Raw genomic sequence first — 24,879 nt, forward strand, 5'->3', positions numbered from 1 at the left:
AGGCATGAACTCAGATTTCTGGTGTTGACCAGAAGAAAAATCACTGCTTGTTTCCTCCTTAGGAAAGAAAATATATGTAAGAATCTTACAGACTTTCTTTCTTGACAACTCTAGATTTAATTATGGATTAAATAATCCTCACCCAGTGAGGATCTGTCTGTACTGTCAAGGCCGATAGACGCCACGGCCGCTCACTTAGCATTTTCTCTAATGTTTGTGCTGTTTATCTGCAGGAGACAAGCAGGCATTGTCCAACTCTTCCGTCCTTGTCTTGCACTAGATAAGAGTCACATGTGCTGGCTGGAATGGGGATGACTGTGTTGGATTGACCCCTTGAACCACTTTTTCTTGTCTAGTCCAGGAGCTGGTGGAAGGTGGGGAAGGTTTCTAGGAGCTTCTTTGGCACCACAGGCTCTGTGTACATTGCTCGAGTGCCCCAGATATGATTCTGGTGGTCTTAGGGATATTTGACCCACATGCTGAGATACAAAATAGCCACTAATTTATATTGTTATTCTGGCAAAAGAGGTCATTTGTGAACAGGATGAAAAGTCTTACTGGAGAACAGCCATAGGGTAACTTCTTTCAAGATAAATTGATGGTTTCCTGCCATCTCCTGGCCATCTGAGAAAATACATTAGCATCTATTTTGAGAGTTGTTTCCTGAGTATTAATATGAAAAGTGAAGCAATTAACTGATTAACAGCTAGAATTAGTGAAATCACTTYGATGCAATTATATTTAAGTCTGGCTTGTTTTATTTAAAAAGTAACTATACTAAAGCTTAAGAAAGTGTGTAATACATTATCAAAACTTGGACTTAAGTTTTATTTGTTTTCCCTCAATAAATTTTGCAGGTATTTGGATATTTTGAAATCCACAGAAGAAATCTATACCATAATGACTGATTTTTACATTCACTTATAAATGCCCTCGACTTTTCTATGACAGTCATTTCCCATTTTGGATTTCTTCACTTAATTTTACTTTTCTAAGCATACTACATCATTTTTACCCTTATTGAATTGCCTTGAAGTTACCTTAAATCATTTTCTACCTTATCAAAATAAGTTTAAACTCTAATCCTCCCTCGCAGGCACTAGCAGCTCTGTCCTAGCTTGGTAGCACATGCAAATCAGTGCAAGTGCAACATAAACTTCACTTTTCTGCTTTCTTAAAAAGACTTTGGTGTCAGGTCAGTGCTCCTAAGTGTCCCAGCTGGAGGCAGTGACCCTAAGGGCTGTCCTCAGCTTTGGTGACTCACCAGCTGACAGCCAAGGCCTCCAGATTGCTCGCCTTCGGTTTAATCACAAAAATACATACATATATATATATATATATATATTTTTTTTTTTTTTTAAGTCACAACCCTACAGGAGACACACACTTATTTTACCCCTTCACCGAGGAGAGCAGTGCCCCAGGGACAGGAGGCTGCTGGTGGGTGCCCATGGCCCGACCAGGCCCCGGCACCTCTCTACCACGACCCGGTGGCCGCTCTGTGGCCGCGGGCCCGGGGCTGTTTGGTATGTTAAATCAATGCAATTAATTGATGCAGCTAGAGTTGATTAAACACTCAGAGGCAGTTAAGCTGAAGGGAAGCTGGGGTTGTTTTGTTAAGAAGCAGCTACTTTGTTAAGAAGCAGCTCTATGAGGGAAACAAGGCTGGGCAGTTTCCTCACCCTCGGCGCCCTCCTGCCTGCGCTCCACAGTAAGTTGCTCTGAAATGCTCTGGTGCTCTGTTAGAGCTTTCATTTTACATGGTATTTTTGTAATAGGCGAGCCAGTTTGGTGTGAAACATGCAGTTTAATCATTTGTTTGATCGTCAGCCCCGTGAGGCCTGACTGCGGCCTAGCTTGGGCTCCGTGGGGACAGGGGCAGCCCCTGCCCGCGGCACCGGCCCTGCCAGGGCTGCCTGGTGAAGGGCAGGGGCCTCTCCAGCCTCCATCAGCCCCCTGGCCCCTCTGGCTGGGATTTCTGATTCCCAAACCCCGGTTCCTTGCGCACCCCTGGCTCTGGTGAGCTGTGAGGGCCTTGCGGACACAGAGCCCCCAGGAGGCGACAGCCCTTCATCCTCCCGCCCCTTGAGCCTGGGGCAACCCTGCCTGCCCGGTGCCTGCTCCAGAGGGAAGGAAACGCTCCCTGGGCCCGCTCCAGGGGGAAGGAAACGCTCCCTGGGCCCGCTCCAGAGGGAAGGAAACGTTCCCAGGGCCTGCTCCAGAGGGAAGGAAACGCTCCCTGGGCCCTCTCCAGAGGGAAGGAAACGCTCCCAGGGCCCGCTCCAGAGGGAAGGAAACGCTCCCTGGGCCCGCTCCAGAGGGAAGGAAACGCTCCCTGGGCTCTTTCCTCAGAGCCACAGGATGGGCGGCTGCGCTGCTCCGCGCCGGAGCAGCTGGCGGGAAAGGGCCGCGGTTGTCAGGAGAGGTTTGCAGGGCCCCGACTGCCCCATGGTCCAGCCACTGAGCAGGACCTTCCACCAGGCTGACCCGATGTCACTGCCCGTTCATCCCCAAGGTCCCCAGGGACAGGAGTGCTCGCTGTAGCTCCTCACATCCTGAGCGCAGCTGCCAGGCTAGCACGGAATCGGATTGAGTTTACATGAGTGAATTTATTTTTAAAATGTACCATTTCTGAGGGATGATGAAYGCTCCAGAGAGACACAGAGGCTGGCGGTTTCCTCGTGCCACCTTTGGGGCACCTTCCTTCTCCTCGACTGGGGCAGGATTTCATTCCAAAAAATGCACTTTTTCTGTCTATCCATAAAGCATTCCTTGTCCCCCACATACAATCTCTCTTGCTCCCGTCTGCTCAGTTGCTCTGCAGATAAGTCCTACAGGTTCCCCAGGATTTTGCAGGGCCTGCAGCGTTGCTGCCAGTGCCAGCCCTGCCGCAGGAGGCTCGGCMGCCTCAGCTCACCTTCCTGCTTTGCTTCACGCTCTCCACATGTTCCACGCTGTCCAACCGGGCACTGGATCTCCTGCCCTGGATCTCCTCGCTCGGAACCGGTCTGGAAATGGCACCTGCGCGTGACCTGCTTGCTGTTGTCCTGGCCGCCGGTCCCTGGGTGCTAGTGTGGGTGCGGYGAGATGCCCCCGGGCTCGCGGGAGCCACCCCAGCACCGTGGCCTCTCTCTGGGACACTGCTCAGCCGCAGTTCTGCCATTCCCTGCCTGCAGAGCCATGCAAGGGGGCTGGCATTGCTTGCACTGGGGTGATTTTGACCTCGAATCCTTACTCTAAAGAGRAGCTCCCATTTAAATGAACATGATTGTACTGGGGCTGCACTGCAGTCAAGGGAGTGGGGAATTGCAGCCCGCACAGAGAGTAATCTCTTGCGAGGTATATAAAATTACTTCCTAATCCCAAGTGAGGTAGCTGAATAGTGTTATCCCACTCCCGGATGTGAAAGGAGGTGATCGGCTGAGGCCATAGGAGTTGGAGCTGGGATTGCCTTGTGAAGTCCCACTTCCTTGCTAGACACCTTTCCTGTAAAGCACCAAGCTCGTGCTTGCCCATCAGAGCACCAGGATGGAAGAGCAAAGGCCAAGGGCCCTGAGAGCCAACGACAGCAGGAACTGCAGCCGGGAATTGCACCCTGGCCGGATTTCAGGCACTGGGGTCTGTTTTCTTGCAAGTACAAATAATCGGCTCCAAATAGCAAGAGCCAGACTGGAAGAGGAGGCAGAGTTGGTCTTAAATTCTCATATCAATCTGCAGAAGGTGCTTGGGACCCATGGGATACATAGATGACAGGAATGTTGCATTTGGATTTTTTCCACAATATAGCGCTAGGGCAGAGCCGGTGCCCGAGGCCCCAGTGGCCGCTCAGAGAAGGTCYCTGGCGATGTCGGAGGGCAGCCCTTTGTGCGCGGCGCTGGTGGCAGCCAGRCCCGACCTCGGCCTTGAGACGAGCACCATGAGCTGCACCGAGCGCCGCAGGCCGGGCTGGCAGGCGCCAGCGCTGAGGATGGCCAGCGGAGCGGGCCCGGGCGCCGCCTCGGGGCGCTCCGAGAGTTTGTAGCACCTGGGGTAGCTGCCGAAGCCTTCGAAGGGGTCGTGGCAGCCCTGGCAGGCGCCGCGGCGGCCGCCGGGGCGCGGGGAGAAGCGCGGCCCGTCGGCGCCGGGCTGCAGCGGGGCGTGCGGGCACCCGCAGCACAGCGCGGCGCGCACGGCTCCCGGCAGCAGGACGGCCTTGGGGAGGAACCTCTGGAAGTTGGGCTTGAAGAGCAGGTACACGAGCGGGTTGTAGAGCGTGGAGGACTTGGCGGAGACGGCTGAGAGCACGAAGGCCAGGGCCGGCACCCGGCTGGCGTCCCCCAGTGCGGCCCAGAGGGCGACGATGGCGTAAGGAGTCCAGGCAGCCAGGAACCCCAGGCACACGGCCACGCTCAGCTGGAAGAGAAGGAGACAGCGGCGCTGTGGGCTCCCGCAGCACCCGGAGCTACCCYGTCACCCAGCCCTGCGGCAGCTGCCCAGGACACCAGGAGCCAGCGGAGCCAGTGCTGGGGTCAGGAGCCTCYGGGATCCTCTCAGACGATGCTCCCAAGGCCTCGCTGCAAAGTGCTCTGGAGGAGCAGCCCGCAGCCTTCGGTATCCCCCAAAACCTGCCCTGTTATCTGTGCCCCAGAGTGCAGGCTGAACCCATCTCCCGATCAGAAACAAGCATCTCCTTTGAGTGAGTGAGCCTTGCAAGCTGTTTTCTTTTCTTTTCTTTTTTTTTTTTTTTTTTTTGAAAGGGTACCAACTTTTTTGACACATCCTTGGTAAATTATAGCATTAGCTCATAGTCTGGAGAACAGTGAGTCACGAAAGCTCTTTTTATGATCTTTCGCAGTGTAATTTAAAATGAAAACTCCTCCACCGATGGCTTTAAATGAGGAGAAATATGTTCTTATGGGGACCAACGCAAGCACCTGGAGAGCTCCTCCAGGGCGCAGAGCAGCCTGCGTGCCCGGGAGCCGCAGCTCAGCGGCGCTCGGGTCCGAGCAGGGCCGCGGCAGCGCCGCGTGCGGCACCGAGGGGCACGTGGAGTCAGTGCTGGAGTGGCGACAGTGCGAGAGGCCCCGTCCCGTGGGCGCCATCCCCGGGCACCCTCCCGCGCGGGCCCCGCGCGCGGCCGTCCCCACCTTCACGACGAGGCCGTGCACGCCGGGCGCGCGGCCCCGCGGAGACACGTGCTGCCGCACGGCCCTGCGYGAGCCCTTCACCCGCCACAGGATGAGCGCGTAGGACACGAGGATGAGGAGGCAGGGCAGGAGGTAGCAGAAGACGAAGAGGGCCAGGATGTAGAGCACGGCCTGGCGGCTGGCGGCGTTCCACGTGATGCAGCACGCGGTGCCGTAGGGCTCGGGCCCGTAGCTGCCCCACTCGGCCAGCGGCGCCGTGGCAAAGAGCAGCGCGTAGGCCCAGACGCAGAGCAGCAGGACGCCGGCGTGCGACGGAGAGAACCTGTTCCCTGCAGCAGAGGGATGGTGGGAATGAGGGCAGCCTCCCCGCTCCGGTCACTGCCTCCTTGCAGCCTCTCCCCAGAAAGCCAAGCTGCAAAGAGGCTTTTTTTGCTCTTTGACCCGTGCACCATCAAATGCAAAATCCTCCAGCCCTGTAAGGGCTCCCTGTAAAGAGCTAAAACTTCCAGCATCTGAGGGAGTAAAGTTTTTCTTTCAAGCAAAGCAGTTACCAGAGAGCAAAAACCACCCCATGAAAAGCCCTTGGTACCTYGGGCTGCTTTTGAAAGGTCAGTGACGATTTTTATCGTTCCTTCCCTCTCTTTGGCGCTCTGCTGGGGGCTGTGTGCAGGTGCCTGAGAGGCCTCTGTTCCTTGAGGACAAAGCAGGGGTAGCAGAGTCTGCTGCGCCCTGAGCACACATCCACCTGCAGAGGGACCTTCAAAGCCCTGCGATCTGCCTTGCTCTGCTGGAATCATCCTCTGATGCAGCAGCTGGCACTTCTCTGCAGAGGAAGACAGCCCTTTGACACTCTTCTGGATGGTGTTTCTGAACCCCAGAGCAAAGCAAGCAGCGACTGCTATAGAGTCCTGCCCGTATCCCCGGCTCCTCAAACTGAGCTGGGTCTCCATAAGCTCTAGCAGGGAGGATGGTGAGGGTGGCATCCCCGTCATGTCACCCATGGGGACGGGGAGGATGGTGTAAGAGACAGGAGGCTCCAAGTCTGCTGCCCACTCAGGAATAGGCACCGAGGGGCAAAGCTCTGCCAGGAGAGGCTGCTCTGGTCTGTAAGAGGAGGAAGGGTTAAGTGAACAGAGAGGGGCCTCAGCGCAGAGCAGGGCCCAGCACCTACCGTACGCTGGGTAACAGACCTTCAGGCAGCAAACGGTGCTGAGCACCGCCAGGCTGCTGAGGCTGCAGAGGCCGAAGAGCACMCCGCAGAAGGCGTAGATGGTGCACACTGCGCGGTCGAAGAGCCACCTGCAAAGCAAGGGCCCCGGTGAAGCAGCCTCTTCCCTCTGCCCGCGGAGGGAGCTGACAGCCCCAGTGCTCAGCTCTACAGGGATCTTCCAGCAGTCTCTGCTTAGGGAAAAYGCTGTATTCAACACGTGCCCGTGCAGGGCGCAGAGCTGGGAAGGCTGCTCTGCACCTGCCCGTCTGAGCAGCTCCGCACCCGGCTGCGGTTCCCCGAGCATCGCAGCCGTGGACACAGATGGGAGCAGCGCTGACCCATGCAGTGCCCACACTGTGACCCYGCACCCTGCCCACCGGGGCAACCCATCCAAAGCAGCTGATTTATGTGGCACTTGCAGACTCGTTTTCCAGCTGCAAGGAAGCCCCAGCTTCAGTTGGTACTTCTGGCCTGCTGCCSTTCTGCAAAACGCTTTAGCAGGGATGGTAGCCCCCACTAAACTTCCCTTAAAGATGGAGCACAAATGGAGGAAATGACTTTCCCAGACTCTGAAGGGGAGGTGGGACTTTTAGTTTTTTGGTTTCATGCTGCCTTCCTCAACACGATGTGCCAAGACACTGAACACAACAGCAAAGGCTTATGCCCCATCTCCTGACCACCTCCAGGACCATCATCCAGCACAACTTCTCCACAGGATACCTGTGTGCAAAGAAGGACGATGTGGCCAAGGGGAACAGGGTCACTGTCATGCTCAGGTCACTGACGGCCAGGTTCACGATGAAGAATTCCGCAGGCTTCAGCATGGACCTCTTCCGATAAGCCACCAGCAGGAGCAGCGAGTTGCCGGAGAGCGACACAAGGCCTGAGGAAAGGGCAGAGAGAAGCAGTGCCCATAGRCAAGAGTGCAGCTCCCCGGGCTGCTGCGTCCCTGCCAGGCCTGGGTGCATGTTGAGCCCGCGCTGGAGAAGCAGGGGTGCTGGGAGGGCACCCCAATTCCCACGGGAATGAGTGCTCCCTCCCCAGCTGCTARGCACTAGGGCAGGCTGCAGGGTGGGACTCGCAGGGCAGCTGGACACAAGCAGAGCCAGGACTGCTCCTGGGCACCCTTAAGCGTGAGCAGGTTTTTCTCCTGGGACATCTGTAAACACTAGGGTCAGGCATGATGGATAAAGCTCCTCTGCTATAACGTGATGCCTTTTCCATGGGCTGGGGACACCTGGCAAGAAAGCGATCAAAGAGATAGGCCTGGGGCTCTGCTGGCTGCCCAGTGAGCTGCCCAGTGAGGTGGGGCTCTGCTGGCTGCCCAGCAGTCCTGGGAGCAAATACCAGAGCTGTTTGCAGAGCGTGGAAAGAGGTTCCAGATCTTGGCACTGCAGAGTGGGCAAAAGGCACCCACGGGACCTGCACAGACATGTGAGTGCATCTGGGGCTGCTCTGAATTGCACGTGATCCCCTTCTCTCCCTGAGGAGATCCTACAGAGGCTCTTAGAAGAAGAGYTGCAATGGGATGAAGCTGAAAAATCCTCCAGGTGCAGATCCAGCCAGACTCTTGCAGCTGGAAGGGGCAAGGGGGCCACTTCCTTCCAGCTAGATAAATAACAGGAGCTCTGTGTCATCGTTCCTCTGATGTGAGGCCAGGGAGCTGAGCCCATCCGCATTTTTAATTTCTTCCTGGCAATGTCACTAGTGTGAGTCTATGTTGTCCAGTATCACAGTAAAAAAAATAAACAAGAAAAAAGGCATTATGAAGATCAAGAAAAATCCACACTAAACATAGGAAGGCTCTTTGTTTGCTATTAATGTGTTTAAAATAACACTAGTTATTAAAATTTTATAACAAGGGCTTGCTCTCTTTTTTTAATGCAATTGAACTTTCATTGAAAAGAGCTTTCTGTGTCCTCAGAAGAGGAATCTTTGATGTTGATGGAACAGGTTAGGCAGAACTAGAGTTTCTTCCTAATATATTAGGTTACAAATTAAAAATTGTGGGAGCAATTAGATTCCAAAGCTGCTGAGTGGGCAACACAAAAGTTCCTTTCATAAACACAGGACCTGGCCAAATGCATGACTGTGGAGTTGCTGCAGGGTAGAGATCTGTTTGTGCTCATTTCCAGCCTCATGAGAAACTCTCCCACAGAGCTAGTCTGCTTCCTTTTTCACATCTGTATTACATATGTTTTAATAGCTTTATCATCCCCTAGAAGCTTTAGGTACCTCCAGGAACAGTGTCATTCCCTCCCAAGGGAGATGGGAGCCCTCCCTCGGAGCAGCACACAATTTGGGCTCCTCACGTGCACAGCCCACCTCGGTGGACTCGTACACGGAGTGGTCTGTGCACCAGAAAGCAGCTCCGCTGCCTCTCGCCTGCCTGTCCTTGCATGCCCAAGGGCAGGGGGCTTGTCTGCAGGACTGCAGCTGGGTGGGGGGATTATTTGCCCTGGTTTTACACACTGTGTATTGTGGAGCAAAGAACCATCCAACTACAACAGGAGACCCTTCCTGGCCCTGGTCCCAAGACACAATGAGTCCTTTGCATCCTTTCTTTTCCCTGCTAGTCTGGACTGAAAGAATCCCCTGGCATTTTGCACAATTGCCTGGAGTGTAGAAGGCTTCTCCCTGCCCATCATTTACTTCTGGCCCACATGGACAGGGGTTAGGCCTTCTCAGACCGTGCCCTAAGTCCTCTGCTTTGTCTGTTTTCTTTCAGATGCCAGAAGCTTCAAATMGCAGGACAGTCACCAGCATCTTCTGCTAAACGCAAGGGCCAGGAGGACWTTCAAATCATCTTCAGTAGTCGTGAGACTGGCAACGCTAACAGAGAGTCCCAGACTGCCCCACATCAGGTGGCTGCGGTYGGAGTTGCAGCAAGGTCAGCAAACGTTGTTCTTCCCCATTCCAAATTTTAAATTTATGGATGGCACTTGTAGTCCCTGTGAGAGGGGGAGCGTAGTCACCAAGCTTTGACAAGATTACACTTTCTGCTAATGCGAGAAGGGCTAACATGGGAAAGGCCAATGTAGTTAACCTGGAAAAGACTGCACATTTGTGTGGAAGCATCAGTGATCGTGAAAGGCTTCTGACAGGTAGGCTCTCTTTTCTTACCAAAGACTAAATAGAGCGTGCCAAAAATCAGGTCTTCTCTCTCTGATAAGGTGGAGGTGAACACTGAGGCRTTGGACGCATTTCCCATCTGCAAAGCAAGATATAAATAAAAGCAAGGATGAATTTGGGCTGAATGAGGAGCCCTGGACTTCCCAGGAAGGCCTGCGCTGGGATCCAGGGCTGGCAGCGCGAGCGGGCCAGCAGTGAGCAACCCCCGGCCCTGCCACCGCACGATGGTGTTTAATTAATGCTGAGTGTAGCACTGAATGACTGGCAGTGCAGGGGGCTGGTAATAAGATCAGGCTGGTAATCTCACTCGATTACTGCTTCTTTAATTACAGATTATACTGATTAGCAGTAGCCTTTGGATCTAAATTTTCTTTGCAAGTCTTGCCATATGCTGACTGCAGCAGGCCCTGCATATTCGGCCGTGGGGAGCAGCTGCTTGGGGCTAAAGGCTTCGTTTTCAGCAGTCCCCACCTCCCTCACACACCTCAGCCCCGCTCCTGCACTGGCAAGTGCTGAAGAACACCAAGACATCCTCAAAACATTTAATCTGTCACAGATAGTACAGAAATGCTGAAAACCTGGGCTTGATGAGCTAGTATGACTTGGACTGTATGGACACAGGGAGTGTGGTGACAGTCACATTAGCAGAGAGTTTTTCCCCAAACTGTCCCTGTGTTGTGGCTGAGGTTGTTCAGGACTCAGAGTAAATTGCCTCTCCTGTGAGACATGACCTGCATGGGTGAGAAGAGCCGTGCAGACAAGAGGGCTTAAATCAAGCTATGACCCAGGAGACCCCACAGCTGGGGAAAGAAAGGAAACGTCACTGCTTCTGGCAGGCACCTTTTTTCTTTGACTGTAACTAATTCTGATCCATGTGCTGGAAGGGCAGGCAGTGAAGAACTTGAGAGCAACCATGAGTATAACACAAAAAAAGTAAAAAGTCTTTCCTTTTCTTAGGGTGCCTGACTAAATCACTGAGTTTTATCAGCCTAATTAGTTTCCCTGCTATTTCATGCAGTCGAGCCCAAGGTTCCCAAGTGCTTAGGAAGTTAATAGAGGGTAGTAGAGCAGAACGGCAGGTGCCTTCCAGTATATTCACTCCCTGCACTGATAACAAATAAATGGAAAAATATTTTGTTCAGTTGAAGAAAAAAGGAGAGGGAGTGAGAGAAAATAATGGTGTAATTATATCTCTCAGGAGCTGCTAGCTTGCTTCCCAGGACTTTGAGTGCATGCATCACTCCTGCTGCTTTCCCTGAGGTCCCTACCTGCATGGCCCGTGAATAAAGATAATGCTCCCTGCACAGCTACCCCCATACACCCTTCAACAGAGGGGGATGATGACACAGCTCAGAAACTCATCCCTTCATTTGGGATTGCTGCCCAGTGCTTGTACGGGGACACCTTGGTCAGAGGAGAAGGGCTGGGAATAAAAAGTGTCACTGCCTCAAAGTCTGCCAGGATCACAGTGGCAGTAAATGAGGAAGAAAGGGGCAATATGTAGTATTGCAGGGGAAAAAAGGAGTGCAGGAGATCCAGRCATACGTTAGCCCTACGGAGGTTTCAAGCATGAATTCCACAGCTCCTTGCTTGGGCTGCACCTCTACTACAGGGCACAACTGCTTCACTAGCTGATTTTTAACTGCTCTGTTTCCATCTGCCCCTGACAGTGCTCAGGAGTTACCTAATGTGCTGACAGCCCTGGGAGAAGGAGCATTTCTTTCCATGAGCGTCACTGACACTGGATTTCACAAGCAGAGCAATGACAAACTGTCATCTGTACCCAGGCAAAAATGCCCACCTAACATCCAAAGTTGCACTCAGACAGATGGAACTAATTACTTCAAGTGACAAGTAAATTATCTTTGAGTGTAGATGGATTTTAAGGCACTAATTTGTATTAAGTTGCCAAGAGATCCTGCCAATAGTTCTTCATTCTCTGTGYTGCTGGCCCAAGCAGCCAAACATGGTTGGACAGGGGTTTCTCCAGTTGGCTTCATGGCTTTCTTGGGTTAGTTTGGCACACAGGAGATGGAAGATTTACAGCTCATGTAGGTTCACTGAGCACATGCAATTGGGACTATGTCTAGTATCTGGTGTTAAGCAATCAAGTGTTTTTATGATTAGATTGTTCCCATTGGACTGGTGCCTGACACCGTGAGTTTGACCGAGTTCTTGGTAGGCCAGGTAGGTAGATGCTGGTTAATTTTGTTAATGAGTTCTGTAATGCTCATTCACATTCTCATTTCACTGTGCTGAACTTCTGGCCTCCCTTTCTGGTTCCTTATCCCCTAGTGAAGATGAAGAGCTGGTCCTCAAAGCTGTCCAGGCACCATGTGCTGCAGATGGAGATGTTACACGCTGAAGGCAGAGGGACCAACAGCAAGTCAGATTTTGGTGCTGTCTGTACAGCAGACACAGCCAAAGCCTTTGGGCTACTGGCAAACTCCCACATCCTTGAGATGTATTTTGCCCAGGTTACTTGTTATGCAGCTGGATGAAAATGTGATCTTAAATTAAGCTCCATTTTCAACATCCTGCTAAATTCAAAAAGGCTCTAAGGGACATGTACATTTTCCTCCTTTCACCAATGATTTATTGGCTTTTCTTGATGTGAAAGAAATACTCCACTATCCTGAATTGGCTCATCCTCCTGCCAGGATCTGGAGTCTGTCTGTAGGACCGCACAGACACTGCCAAGATAAACAGGCACAGCCCCAYGATGCAACCACTTTTGTAGGGGTTTTCCAGCACAAAAGAGCTTCATGACCACAAACTTTCACATCAGTAAAATGATCAGCATGGCCTATTATCTTAGGGATTTTTCCAGTCTTGTTATGCAAAATGAGGCACCCGTTTAGCAGCAGTGTGTGCTTCACAGAGAACTGAAACCCCAGCTATTTACAGCCAGTGCAGAAGATGCTGCTAGCCCTCAGGTTTTAGTATGGAAGCACATATGAAAAAAGGTGCTGATCAGTATAATTCTCCAGTGTAATGCAACATCACRTACATTATTACTTGTATTTATATATATGTAGTCCTGATATTTAACCATAAAATTCAACCAGCTACAACCAACTGCAAGGACAACTAGAGGATATAGGGCTTTGACTAAAGGAGACAGGTGGATGTGAATTGATGGAAAACTGCTCAAAGTGTTAAAAAAAATACACTAAAAACCAATGCTCTTAGCAATCTGCCTCCCAAAAAATCTCTCCTCAATAACCATTCCATCCTTTCTTCGTTCATTCTTTCATCCTTCTCATTCTTGCAATGCCAGTTTATTTCTGAACTTTCAGTCTTAAGAACCAAGACCTTTTATACCAASATTATCAGAACAGTTTTCTCATTGTATTTCTCCATCACAAGGAAGGAAAATGAGGTTGAGCTTAATTTCTTCCTTTTTGAGGTGACTCTCTGCAAGGTTTCTGGAGGAATATGCAAAACATAGAAGGATTAATAATACAGATCCTAATGAGAAAGAAAGAGAACTGAGAGGGAATCTGGTCACACAGCTGCGCTGGGGACAAGCAGACAAGACAAGGTCCAATGTAAACAGTCTGGAATTAGCTGCTCCTACTCCTCAGTGTGCATGCATACACAGCAAAGCAGGAGAGAACTGGCAAGCCCTGCAGGACTGTATTTCCCTTAGATCCCTGGCAGGTCTCCATCCTGCAGTATATCAGGGCAGCTACAAGTGTCCTGTGAAATCGAGCTGGCAAAGAATAACGGCAATCTGGAGGAGATGAACTTGAATTTCTGATATATCTCTTGGTGGCGGCCTTACTTTTATGGTTGGCTGATTTGTAAAACACCTATCTCTCACTGTAATGGAGAAAATGATAAAAATGCATCTCTCACACTGACAGATACGGTGATGTCACTGACACACGGGCTATAAATCAGATTACAGAAATATGGAGAACTACCTTTTTTGTGTCTGAAAGCAAACCGTAAAGTACATCTTGTAAACTCAGCTTAGCTGGACACAGTCTGCMTGAGAAAGTGAAACTCGAAGCAGTTCAAAAACTATTGCAAAAATATCAAAGACTTTCCTGTGCTGTTTGGGGGCTCATAAAGCCCTTCCTCTGCAGATTACTTACACAGTGGAGCACTTATCTGAGCTCCCCTGGGTGGAGAGTGCTGGACCTTTCCACATAGGGCCCCAGGTTGTGTGTGGACCTTGACCCYGGGATGTGTGATCTCTGTTAAAGATGACAGTCTATCACCAACTTCTTTACAGAAGCCCTCACAAGAACACAAACCTATTCCTGTCCCCCTTGTCTGCTGGACCCAAGTGCAAAGGATCCTCTCTCTCTGTGAGATGCTCCCTTGGGTAAATATGCTGCTTAGAGGGGAGTCTGCACCTCCCTTCATCGGCACTGTGAAAGGCAGCAGAGAGACCTACAAGCTGCAGAGCCATCAGTGCAGGCATTAAACACCTCTACAGGTGTTTCTCACAGAAATTGCTGCTAGAGTTTTGTTGCATCTCAGAAATATTCAGAGCACTTGACCATATTCAATCAAGACTAAGTGCTCTTTACCTCCTCTGGGAGGGGGTTCAGAGGRGAACATCTCACCGATGGAAGGCAGCCCTTTGGAATCAAACTGCTTTGCCACGTAGTCTTTGGGCATACGCAGCTGCTGCTGAATTTGATTTAAGCTCCATTGCTCAGGCTCTRTTCTGAGAAGAGACAGACTGTGAAAGCTCCTTTCCTCTCAATTTAATCAGGCTTCAAAATAAGATGAAGTTTCCCAAGCAGCGGCTGCCAGAGGAACATTACCAGGAAGCTCTCCTGTTCTGCACCTCAGAGCCTTTCCTCGCGTCCACAGGAAGAATCAAACCTAAACCTACTTTTGGAACAGAGCGGGYCACATCTGCTTTCCATGTCTGGCAGCTGTGCATGTGGGAGGAGGCTGACACAGATGGACCAGCCTGATCAGATGCCCGGCTATTGTCTACCTGAACCAGCTTGCATTTTACTGCATACAGCTGTTGGTTTTGCCCTTTTCCTCTAAAGACTCTGGCAGTCCCTTTTCTCCAGCCAATGTGCTACGAGCCCAGAGCCTGTCTTGGAGATGGGGAGGAAATCTGATAAGCCTGGAAACTTGAATGACCTCCAGTCTCTTTCAACAGAAAATATCAGGCATTGATTTCTGTGACTGCTAGCACAGGACAAGCTCAGACACTGACAAGCCGAGGAGCCTGTTCACCTGCCTAACAAATTAAGCAAACCATGCAAAGTCACAAAGTCACAGAAGAGCAGAAGAGTGGAGCTGAGTGACTGCTCAGCACGGAGGACAGATTGTAGAATGTGAGGAGAGGTAGCCCTCAGTCTCCCACCTTTAAATCACTTTGCAGAGTTCAGAGTGTTGGGACTGCCCCTCCCCATATGTTAGGCACAAACCAAGTCTTCTTTCTATCTCTGTGTAGCTGCCTAGGACTCCTGCAAGCCCCTTTCAAAGGGGCTACAAAGGYGCTTGTCCCCTCACAAGTGCACCCACCCCAAAGCTCTCAGTGAGATGAATCACTTAAGTATTTGCATTAGGACCTATGGTTGCCTGCATGGGGAACAGGCACACACACAAAGGGCAGGGACTGCTGACTCCCCAAACACACCCCAAGGCACGTGCTGCCCCTGTGGGGCAGAGCGAGCTAGCGGGGCTAAGCTCCCTGGCTCATGTCCCACACTCAGAGCCAGGGATGCTCATGGGGACCGTGCCCTCCCACACCCATGTGGGGCTGTGTGTCCCCACAGCCGKGGCTGGGACTACCTGGAATTGCGCTTTACTCCCGGGTGCAGAGAGGCTGGGGGACAGGACATCCCTCCCAGGGCTAGGGCTGCTTGGGGCAGCATCCCCCCGTGCCTGGAGATGCTGGGGACAGTGTGGCCGGAGCAGCGTGTGTCCCCTCGGAGCAGTGTGTGTCCCCTCGGGGCAGCGCGTGTCCCCAGCCGGGTCCCCCTTACCTTTCCCGGTGGGAGCGCAGCCCCTCAGCCCGGCCGCTCCGCTCTCCACGGCCACCAGCTCCGCGGGGCTCCCATGGCAGCTCCGCGGGGCGGCGGCGGCGACCGCGACTTCAGCACCGGCCGCCGCGGACAGCTCCGCTCCGCGCACCCGCTCCCGCCGGGGCTGCGTCCCTGTCCCGCGGGGCCGGGCGCGGAGCCTCCTCCGGACACGTCCCCCTGGCACCCTCCTCCGGACACCCTCCTCCGGACACCTCCGCTCCGAGCACCCTCCTCCGGGCACCCTCCTCCCGACACCTCCGCTCCGAGCACCCTCCTCCGGGCACCCTCCTCCGGACACCTCCGCTCCGAGCACCCTCCTCGGGGCACCCGCCGCTCCGTGCACTCTCCTCCCCGCACACGCTCCTCTTTGTGCGCCCTCAGCACAGTCACCCTCTTTCCCATGCACCTTCATTTCCGTGCATTGCTCCTGCCCGGGCACTCACTCCATCCCTCCTGCCCCTGCACTCTCAATCCCTGCAGTCTCCTCCGCCTCACCCTGCTGCTGGGCATCCTCCACCCCAGACACATCTCAGCCCATTCACCTCTTCCCTCCACATCATCCATCTGCACCAGCTGGTTCTGAAGCTGCTAGTTTTTTGTTGCAAGGGAAACTGAGGCAGGGACCCCCCATCCYCAGCACCCCCTTCCCTCTGGTCAGCCCTGCCGAGGGCTGCAGCCTGGCTGCTCACTCACCTCTTCCTGCAGAATGGACTGGCCACCCATCACGACCCCATCCTGCGTTGTGAGGTGCTCTGAGGACATACTCGGAGTGACAGCGGAGATGAGGAGGTGGGGATCGCTGTGGAAAGTCTTTTGCCAATCGGAGCTGGGTTTTGCTTTTCAGCTAAATCATTTGACCTGACTCTGCTTGGCAAAGCACAAGTCATGACCACCACTTAACCATACATCTTGTTCGCTCTCTCTACAATCTCTAGCTTTCCTTCGGTTGCTGGCTGGAAAAGGGAGTAATTTYCAAAAACCTAATACTTATTTTTAGAGCTCCAAATACTGCCAGGACTCCTGGTTAGCTTATATTTGGGAGTTTGAATTTGCTTCAGAAAGGAATCCYAAAGCTGGAGAAATGCATAGCAATTGTCTGATGTACTCGACACACTTTGGAAACTGCCCTCATGAGAAACATTTGTGGACTAAACAGCTATGTAAATAGATACACACTGAGATGATTGCAAGTGGTGGGTTAGGGTTGTTTGTGTTCCAGAAACACAAAGGTCTCCGCCAAGTTGGGGGCCCTGTTGCACAGTCCTCTCCACATGTCRGTAGTTAATCCCAGGAGCCTGAGAGCCACCGGAGAAGATGTCCAGAAAGAAAGAAAGAAATGAAAGAAAGGAGAAAGAGAGAGAGAGAGASAGACAGACAGACAGACTATTTGAGGACCCAGGCCTCCAAAGGAGCAATGCCCAGCTGACAGAGGATAACCACAGCCTGCTCCCACCATTATGAAGACAACACAGAGCTGGCAAATCTGCACAATGCAGCTTGTCCCCAAATTGACATTTTTGGTTGCCAGCCAGGAGAGTTTAAAGCAGAAAACACTTGTTGAGCAGGTTAGAGCCTGCGACAAGAAAAGCAATTCCAAGACCCCTATTCCCCTTTAAACGGCAGCCTTGGGACTGCAATCCTATTTTGTTTTTGTCTTTTCTGCCCCATGTGCTGCAGATGAAGGCTAAGCAGAATTTTATTTTATTTCTCTTTCTCATATTCCCTTTTTATTAGATCTTGGTTTTGCTGCTAACCCATTTCAGCCCATTTGCACCAACTAAAAAGGCCTTGTGCAGCAGATCCTGTTGACCTAGGATGTTGGTTGTGGCTATGTCTCAAAAAGAGACCAAAGTTTAACTCCTCATAGGCCTGGTAACTCCTATTCTTCTATTAAGATCTAACAGCTCCTCTGGTAGAAGATATCTCCATGCATTTGTGGATAGTTTCTACAGATAAATTATCATGAAATAAGTTTCTATTAATCAAGACAAACAAGTCTTTTCATGTAATTAGGCAGGTGTGGTTTGGAGCAAGAAATGCAGAATTTGCAGCAGAACTGCAAAACTGAGAGGAATGGCAAAGTGAAGGACAAAGGCTCTTCCGTGTCTAGAGTAGCAGTGAGCCAGGTGGACATCACAGGTGCTTGTATGACTTCCCTTCAGAAGAGACACCCTCTGGACCCAGCAGCAAGCACTCCAGCTCTTGCCTTTGAAACGTATAGTGCTTATGGGCCCTTTTTCTTCTAACAAATTTGAAGATGGAACAATTTCATTTCAACAAATGCACACAAATCTGCTGCAGCTCTTTGAAATGAAAATGCAGCTTCTCTGCCAACCACGAGAAGCTGGTGGTAAGACACCAGAAAAGTGGTGCAACTGTGAGATGCATATGTACAAACACACATACCTATTACATTTGCCTGTCTAGAGGACCCCAAACAATCGTGTTATAGCTAAAGACCAATGTGGTTCATCCCCTAAAGCTTTCAATCAGCTCTATATACAGTGACTAAAGCTACAAATGTTTCCTTGCTTTGCAGATGCACCAATGACCTTATATTCACCGCTGCTTGCTCAGACTTGCAGCCCCCCTTGGCCAGGTTGCTGCCTCCCCGGCGYGCTGCTGCTCGCACGGCAGGCTGGCACTGCGAGGAGGCAGGTATCGCTTTCACGCCACRTGAAGAAGCGACACTGCAGCCCAGCTGTTACTCATCAGAGGTGCTTTGCAGCCCTGTGTCCTTGCCCAGCCTCAGCTTAGCATTTCTGGAGTCCAGATGGTGGGAAGCAACCTGAAACTCCTCTCCTTCCCTTTGTAAAACCCCCCTGCTCACCACAAGGTGCGGGATCCTTCCCTGGGAAGACCACATTAAAATGCTCGCAGCACAGCACTTGTGCTGTTGGAGATAAGAAGGTGACGGGACTCCAGGAGCCACTAGTTTGTCTGCTCTTGGACTTACTTGTGGTTTTGTGCCTGAGTTGTAAGTCTGCAAGAATCGGTAAATGTAAAGGCATTCCTTTAAATCCTTTAAATCCTTTAAATGGCCATCCTTTAAATGACCATATAATTGTGCAGCCAACTTGTACAGTAAAAATTTCCCATGCAAACTAGATAGCTGTTGACTGGGCATACAGAGTATGACCTGTTCAAACAGGTCAAGAATTTTAAATTATCAATTCTCACCTAGCTTCTTCAATGACACAGAAGTCCAGACCTCCTGCCAGGACCGTGGACAGGTCTAACTAAACAAGGTCCCTAAGGAGAAGGCCTGAACTTTTAACCTTGCTGCTAATGCTGAAATTTTCATCTTCTCATTCATGTCTTCCTCTTCTAAACACGTGAAGTAAGAGGGGCACATGCTCCCCATTTTGACTAAGGGCATTCAGAATATTGCCCTTGTTTCTCTGCAGGACGTGCCTGCTTGCGTTGTTACGTCTTCAAAGACATTGTTATATCTCCAAAGGGGTGGACACTTTCAGCCAGACCTGACCTGCTGACTTCCCCAAGAATTGGCCTTTGGGTCTCCACCACAGTGTGGCTGATGACAATTCTCTAATTAAATCACTCCCCAAAACATTTCCCTACATTTTTAGAGAAAAGCTCAAAGTGAAGTTTGGATCAGGCTCAAGAGGCCAGCATGGTCCTGGACCAATCCCACTGGAGAGCACGAGCCCTGTGTTGGCTGAGCCCTTCTCCCCATCCATGCTCCTTAATGACACGGTTGTGTTGGCAGCCTGGAGGTGGCAGCTTTTAGAGCAGACCATGACCAAACAGGTTCCTTCAGAGGCTCTGCTGTTCCCAGAGTGAATTAAACAGCCCTTTCAGTCCATGACGGCTGCTCTAATGATCGAGGCAGGTTTTGGCTCCTACCTTTGGACAGGGAGCTCTGTGGAGGTGCTCCACAACCTGCAAGCTGCTCCACAGCACAAAAATGCTGTTACCCTTCCCTGTGTTACAGATCCATCTCTGAGGCAGCAAGTGCCCGGTTTATTACACAGACCTCCTACCTCCCCAAACTGTTATTGGTCCTTTCCATGTGCCCATCTATTTCATTTTTAAGAAGGAAAAGGGTGATGGAGTTCAGATTTCCACTTAGGGTTTTTATAGCACTATGCCTGGGAGGTAATTTGTGAATTTATTGGATTTTGGTGCTTTGGCAGTACAAATGTTTTATTTTTAAATTAAATGAGATTGTGCAGTACTCCTCTGTGAGCACTTTAGCCACTGTTAAAAGCACTGACTGATTAAGAGGAAGAACGGAGGGTATTTTGTTGCAGCCAGTCATTAGGCTGATACTATTTTGGAACCCATGGATTTCCCCATGTCTGAGGAGTTTTAATCACTCACTAGTGACTAGGAAGGGCATGTGATTCRACACTACTAGTCTCCTTGGTGCCTGAAGGGAGTGCTGAGGGTTCTGGCTAGTGGCTCTGGCTGCCTGAGTTACCTGCAGAGTCATTGGCACCTGCACCAACTGCCTGGCACCAATCACCTTTATATCCTTCCTGGTAGAGCTGTCATCACACAGCTGGCGAGAGAAGGGAAAACAGAAATTCTGCTGGCTTCCCCAAATATCACGCTGTAGCTCTGTTTCCAATCTATATACTAGATTTATTGTACTAGATTTATCATTGTTTTGTTAACTGTAGGCAAATACTTTACTCTCTGCTGGTACTTAAACCTATGTGCAAAACTGTTTACGGAATAGTCTGCTAGGTCCATCTGATCCGTCCAAATGAGATAGCGTGCAGGAAAGAAGCTGTGTGGTTCCCGAGGTAGAGGCACAGTCATCACAACACTAAGAACTATTCTCTTGTCTAGGAAATCAGGATTTCTTCCCATAGAATATATTGATGCATACACACAGATATAGAGCATGGCTAGAAAATGAGTCTGCAACACACAAATTAGAATTGAACCGTGAGGGAAGCCTGCAAGAGAAGCGGTGTTAATTTTTTTCATTAAATAAGAGTGACAGATACAGATGAGGACCAAGCTCCACAGCAGGAACACRAAGCCCAGCGGCAGCCTGAGGCGGTGGCAAGGCCTGGAAGAAGCAAGGTTGTTTGTATGCAAGCGACAGAGCTGCCCGCAGAAACAGGAATCAATGACACGACATGTGTGCAGAGATTTGGAAGCACATTGCTSCACCTCGGAAAAGGGGACGGGAATACTTCCTCTGCTGTACACTGAGTTTTTTCCTACTGAATAAAGCAGCACAGGCTACAAATTGCTCTCATCAATAATCAAGCTGAGAGAGGCAAAAGAAAATGACAGGGTGTGTGGATCCAGGGCTCAAGTGGCAAAATAGCTCAGAGGACACTGTGCTCAAAGAACCTGATCTCAGGACTATCCACTTGAAAGATGGGCTTCAACAATCATTTTGTGTTGGTCGGCGAATAAGATGGAGGCTCAAGGGGTGGAACTGGCCCTTCACGGTGTTTTAGACATGAGTCCCATCTTCTCCTAGGCGGGTAAACAAGCAGGGAATAGGATGAGGAGGAACCAGAGGTTTCTTCCATAGAATCACTAACTGTCGGAGCAGGAGGCTCAGGGAGACAGAACGAGGCAGAGGGATCAGGCACTGGAGCAGGCAGTCCAGAGGGGCCAGGAGATGGAAATTCAGACTCCTGTGCAAAAGGGAACACAGTCATGAATCCATGACTAACTAGAAAGAGCATGAAAGGGTCTTGGATGCAGGACATGGGCGGTCAGGAGTGCGAGTCAGCCAGATGGGCTGTGCTCTCCCAGGCAAATGCTACCACGTCCTGCAGTGATAGGGAGCTGAAACGAGTCTCAGCCTTCAGCCAAATGAAAAATTAGCCCGTGGATCCATTCATGGGACAAGAAAGCACAGAGGCAACTGGGAGGAAACTATCTCCACCCTCCCCAGGATTAATGACTCAGAGAACTGTCCAAACAGCTGTGGCTGATACCGAGGATATCTGCAAGCAGCAAAAGGCCCTGTAGCAGATGCAAACACTATCTCCACCTTGCAGACCGGTGCTGTTAGCTGGAGGAAGAGGAGCTCTCCAAGAGATGCTGCTATTTTGAGCAAGAAAGATGTGACCCAGTGGCTGCAGCGGGGATAGAAAGGCCTTGATGAGCAGAGAGACAAGAGATGCCCTCCCTGCATTTTCAGTCCCCTCTACAGTGCGTCACTGCACGGTACAACAGCTAAGTCTAAGTCTTGCACACTAGCTAAGGCTTTTTTTCTTCTCCTTTGTTTTGGGGCTCTCCCAAACAGGGATGGTTGGTGATCTCTGCACTGTTGCTCTCCGCGCAGCTGCCCTCAACACAAATCTCTAGCACTTGAGCAAACAGAGTGAAGCTTTGGGTGGGAGTAGAAGGGAACAGTAGCTCTCRGCAGGACTTGCTCCTTTGTCACGTTTTGTACGGGCTAAACAGACCACATGAAACTAAACACTCAGATCTAAGGAGCCACTTACCCACTTTATTCCAGTTGTTACCACCCCTGTGGCACCCAACGCGACCAGCACAGTGACATTTTAGTCAGGTTTGCCATAGGAAATTTTAAAAGAATATTAGCGGTTACCAGGAAAAATGCATTCATATCAGTCATCTCAACAGAGAGTTATAGTCTTTACTAAGTGATAAACCATTATCTTATAAAACCATCAAGCTTCTTACAAGGAAAGGTCTACAAACATAAGCAGTGGTGGGTTAAAAAGGGTCATTCATAGAATAGAGCACATGAATGACAATCTGGTGATTATTTCAACTAAAAATAGGGATCTACAAGTGCATTAATAGTAAATACAACGGAAAATACAGAATTGATCCATTAAAAAAATGTGGGCCTGAAGGCATGACACAGAGATGTGCCTAAGTGCCTGCTTTATGTCCCTTTACAGAGAGGCATAAAAGACATAAATAGAGTAGATCCTTCGTGGTCCCTTCCCACCTCTGCTGCTGTTTGGAAGCTGCTGTTCCAGAGCCCAATATCCCCTCTCAGCAGCAGGTAACTTTGCAAAGCCCAGCTGGGGGGTCTCTAAGCAAGCCAGCTACAGCCCAGGCACTGCAAACTCCCACTCCTGACTTCTCCAGCCTCTAGGCCATTTCGTTTCAGGGAGCAAACAGAGAGCAGAAAGAAACAGCATTGATTTTGATTGTGCCATGAAGCAGATAAGTGCTCTAAGCTTAGAAAAGCAGAGATGCAAGATAATCATCAGGRTCAAAAGACATTTCCCTAAAAGCTTGTCCCTACTATTTTGGATTGCAGAAACAGCAGGTTAAAAGCTAACTTCTCTTTCAATATAGGTGTGATCAGATTCATAAGGACAAAAAAAATCATCATAAATAGGCTCAGAAGAAAATCCTGAAACAAAACTGCCCAAGTAAGAAGCTATTTGAGGATTTCTGAGGTTCTTTGTAAAGCCTCATCCCCTCTCAACATAACACAACTATTTTGCTAGAGCTGGGATGCACCAATTCAGTGAAATGAATCTGAAAAAAAAATTTCCAATTTTGCTCTTCTCACTTTTTGTAAGTTGTCACTTCACTGGGCCTCTGTTTCCCCATCTGCAAATGGCATTAATCATATTTATTTTGTACACAGCATGTATGAGATTTCACTAATTACCTGCYGGTATAAGGCTCTGAAATGTTCATGTGATGAGTTTTTTCAGTATGTCAGTCACATCTTTAACCCCGCTATCTCCCAGGTACATTTTGTACCTGCTTATCTTACATATCAGTCTGTTTTGCCTCACTATGTCTAATGTCCTATGTCTGTGTCCACCGCTTCCTGTGTGTGTCTCTGCTCACTGCATCACCTTACAAAAGCGGGGGTGAAAAGCTCTGATAAGGTTTAGCTATGCTGGCTGATTTTTATCAGCTCTTCTTCCTTCTATCGTTTTGTGATCTCATCTCTTATTGCCAGCACCAGACTCTTACCTAGCTTTACTGCAGTCAGACTCACTGGCCATGATTTCCTGAACAGAGCCACTGATGGGGCAACTCAGCATCTCTGGAAGTGGGATATAGGTGGATTTGAAGGATCACGTTGTGTGAAAAACAACACTAGGTGACGTTACTCATTTAAGACAGATGTATGCTACAAGCTGCACATGCTGTTACCCAACTACCTACCATCTGTACACTCAACTTTTAGCTTCATGTTAAACAGACATTAATCTTATGCTTGTATACTTCGAGGTATGAGATAACACATATGTTGCACTTAAGATGTGCTCCTCCCTCCCCACTTGGCGCTTGTGGCTGTAATTAAAAGACGTATTACAATATATACACTTCTGCTCTCGTTTCTGGCTCTTCAACGCCACCCACAATTGCTGGTGCCTGCAAGTTCTGGCTTCTCACATCCCACTTGTCCGCTGTGCTCGGGATGCTGCCTGCTTCCTGCAGGTTCAGCTGGTCACAGCTTAACTCTTAATTTCCAAGTCCCTCTCCCAGGTTCTTTCTAAACCAGCCCAGTCCTGCTCTGCAGCCCCAGACCGTAGGGCCAGGTGTGTCTGTAACGGTGCAGGTCACAGTGGGGGACACGCAGGGGCCTCCTTTAACGTTACTGCTGAGAAACCTCTTCCATCTCATGGCTATTTCACAGCAATGACAAGGGCTGAGCAGTGCAGACAGTGCCAAGGGTCTGCGTGTTTCATGCAGCCATCTAAAAGGGAACAGAGCTGTTGGGATCAAACAACATTCACTAGTTCAGCGATTCCTTACGTCCTTTGACTGTGGCATCTCCTTTATGCCCCATACCTGCCTGCTTTTCCCAACTGAACTGTGAAAAGATTGTCCCACTTTCAGCCTCCTATGATTTATTGAAGGCGTTAGGGCTACAGGTCTCATTTGCTGCGGACTCTTTGCAGAAGAGCAGACACCTGCATTGACACTGACAATGCCTCCATCCGCATTGCAAAGGGGAATGGGTGCACTGAGCTCAGGTGGACCAGTTCATACCTCCTGCTCTTCAACACATGCACACAGGAGCAGAATCCTACTGGTGAACTGGTACAGAGAGGTTTCTTTTTCATCCAGGAAAGGAAAAAATTAATATCTTAAAATGCTCTGTCACTTCACTAAGCAATTCTGCAAGGCTCCCTGCTTTATTAACAACTCTACTTTGGTTTTCAGGTCAAATTTGATTTTCTTAGTACTTTTAGCTCTTCCAGAGGTCACCTGGTGAGTATGATTCTCACTCACACCAGGACACTGTATAGTTTATACTTCAGTCTGTAAAGACCATACAACAAACCATGCATATGCCCTATATATCCCAAAAGGAAGTGCATGGAGGTGAGCGTGCTGTGACACTGTTAAAGTGGTTGTTGTGGACTAGATTCTTGACTGATGTAAATCAAAACCAGCTCCAGGTGACCTCAACAGAACAATACAGAGGCTGACAAAGCACTGAAACATGAAA

General features: G+C 50.2%; 1 protein-coding gene across 1 annotated transcript; it reads right to left on the bottom strand.

Annotated features, from left to right (window-relative positions):
- Positions 1 to 3,825: 3,825 nt before the first annotated feature.
- Positions 3,826 to 9,547, bottom strand: LOC112949586 (opsin-5-like). The gene is made up of 5 exons (XM_026042021.1): positions 9,460 to 9,547; positions 7,057 to 7,219; positions 6,298 to 6,425; positions 5,127 to 5,455; positions 3,826 to 4,392 (listed from the first exon to the last, which is right to left on the bottom strand). Exons 1-5 carry the CDS (start codon positions 9,545 to 9,547, stop codon positions 3,826 to 3,828), a joined length of 1,275 nt encoding a protein of 424 aa, XP_025897806.1.
- Between the last annotated feature and the right edge of the window lie 15,332 nt (positions 9,548 to 24,879).

This window comes from Nothoprocta perdicaria, unplaced genomic scaffold (genome assembly GCF_003342845.1).
Source record: "Nothoprocta perdicaria isolate Ctin4 unplaced genomic scaffold, notPer1 scaffold_3, whole genome shotgun sequence".
NCBI classification, from domain to species: Eukaryota; Metazoa; Chordata; class Aves; order Tinamiformes; family Tinamidae; genus Nothoprocta; species Nothoprocta perdicaria.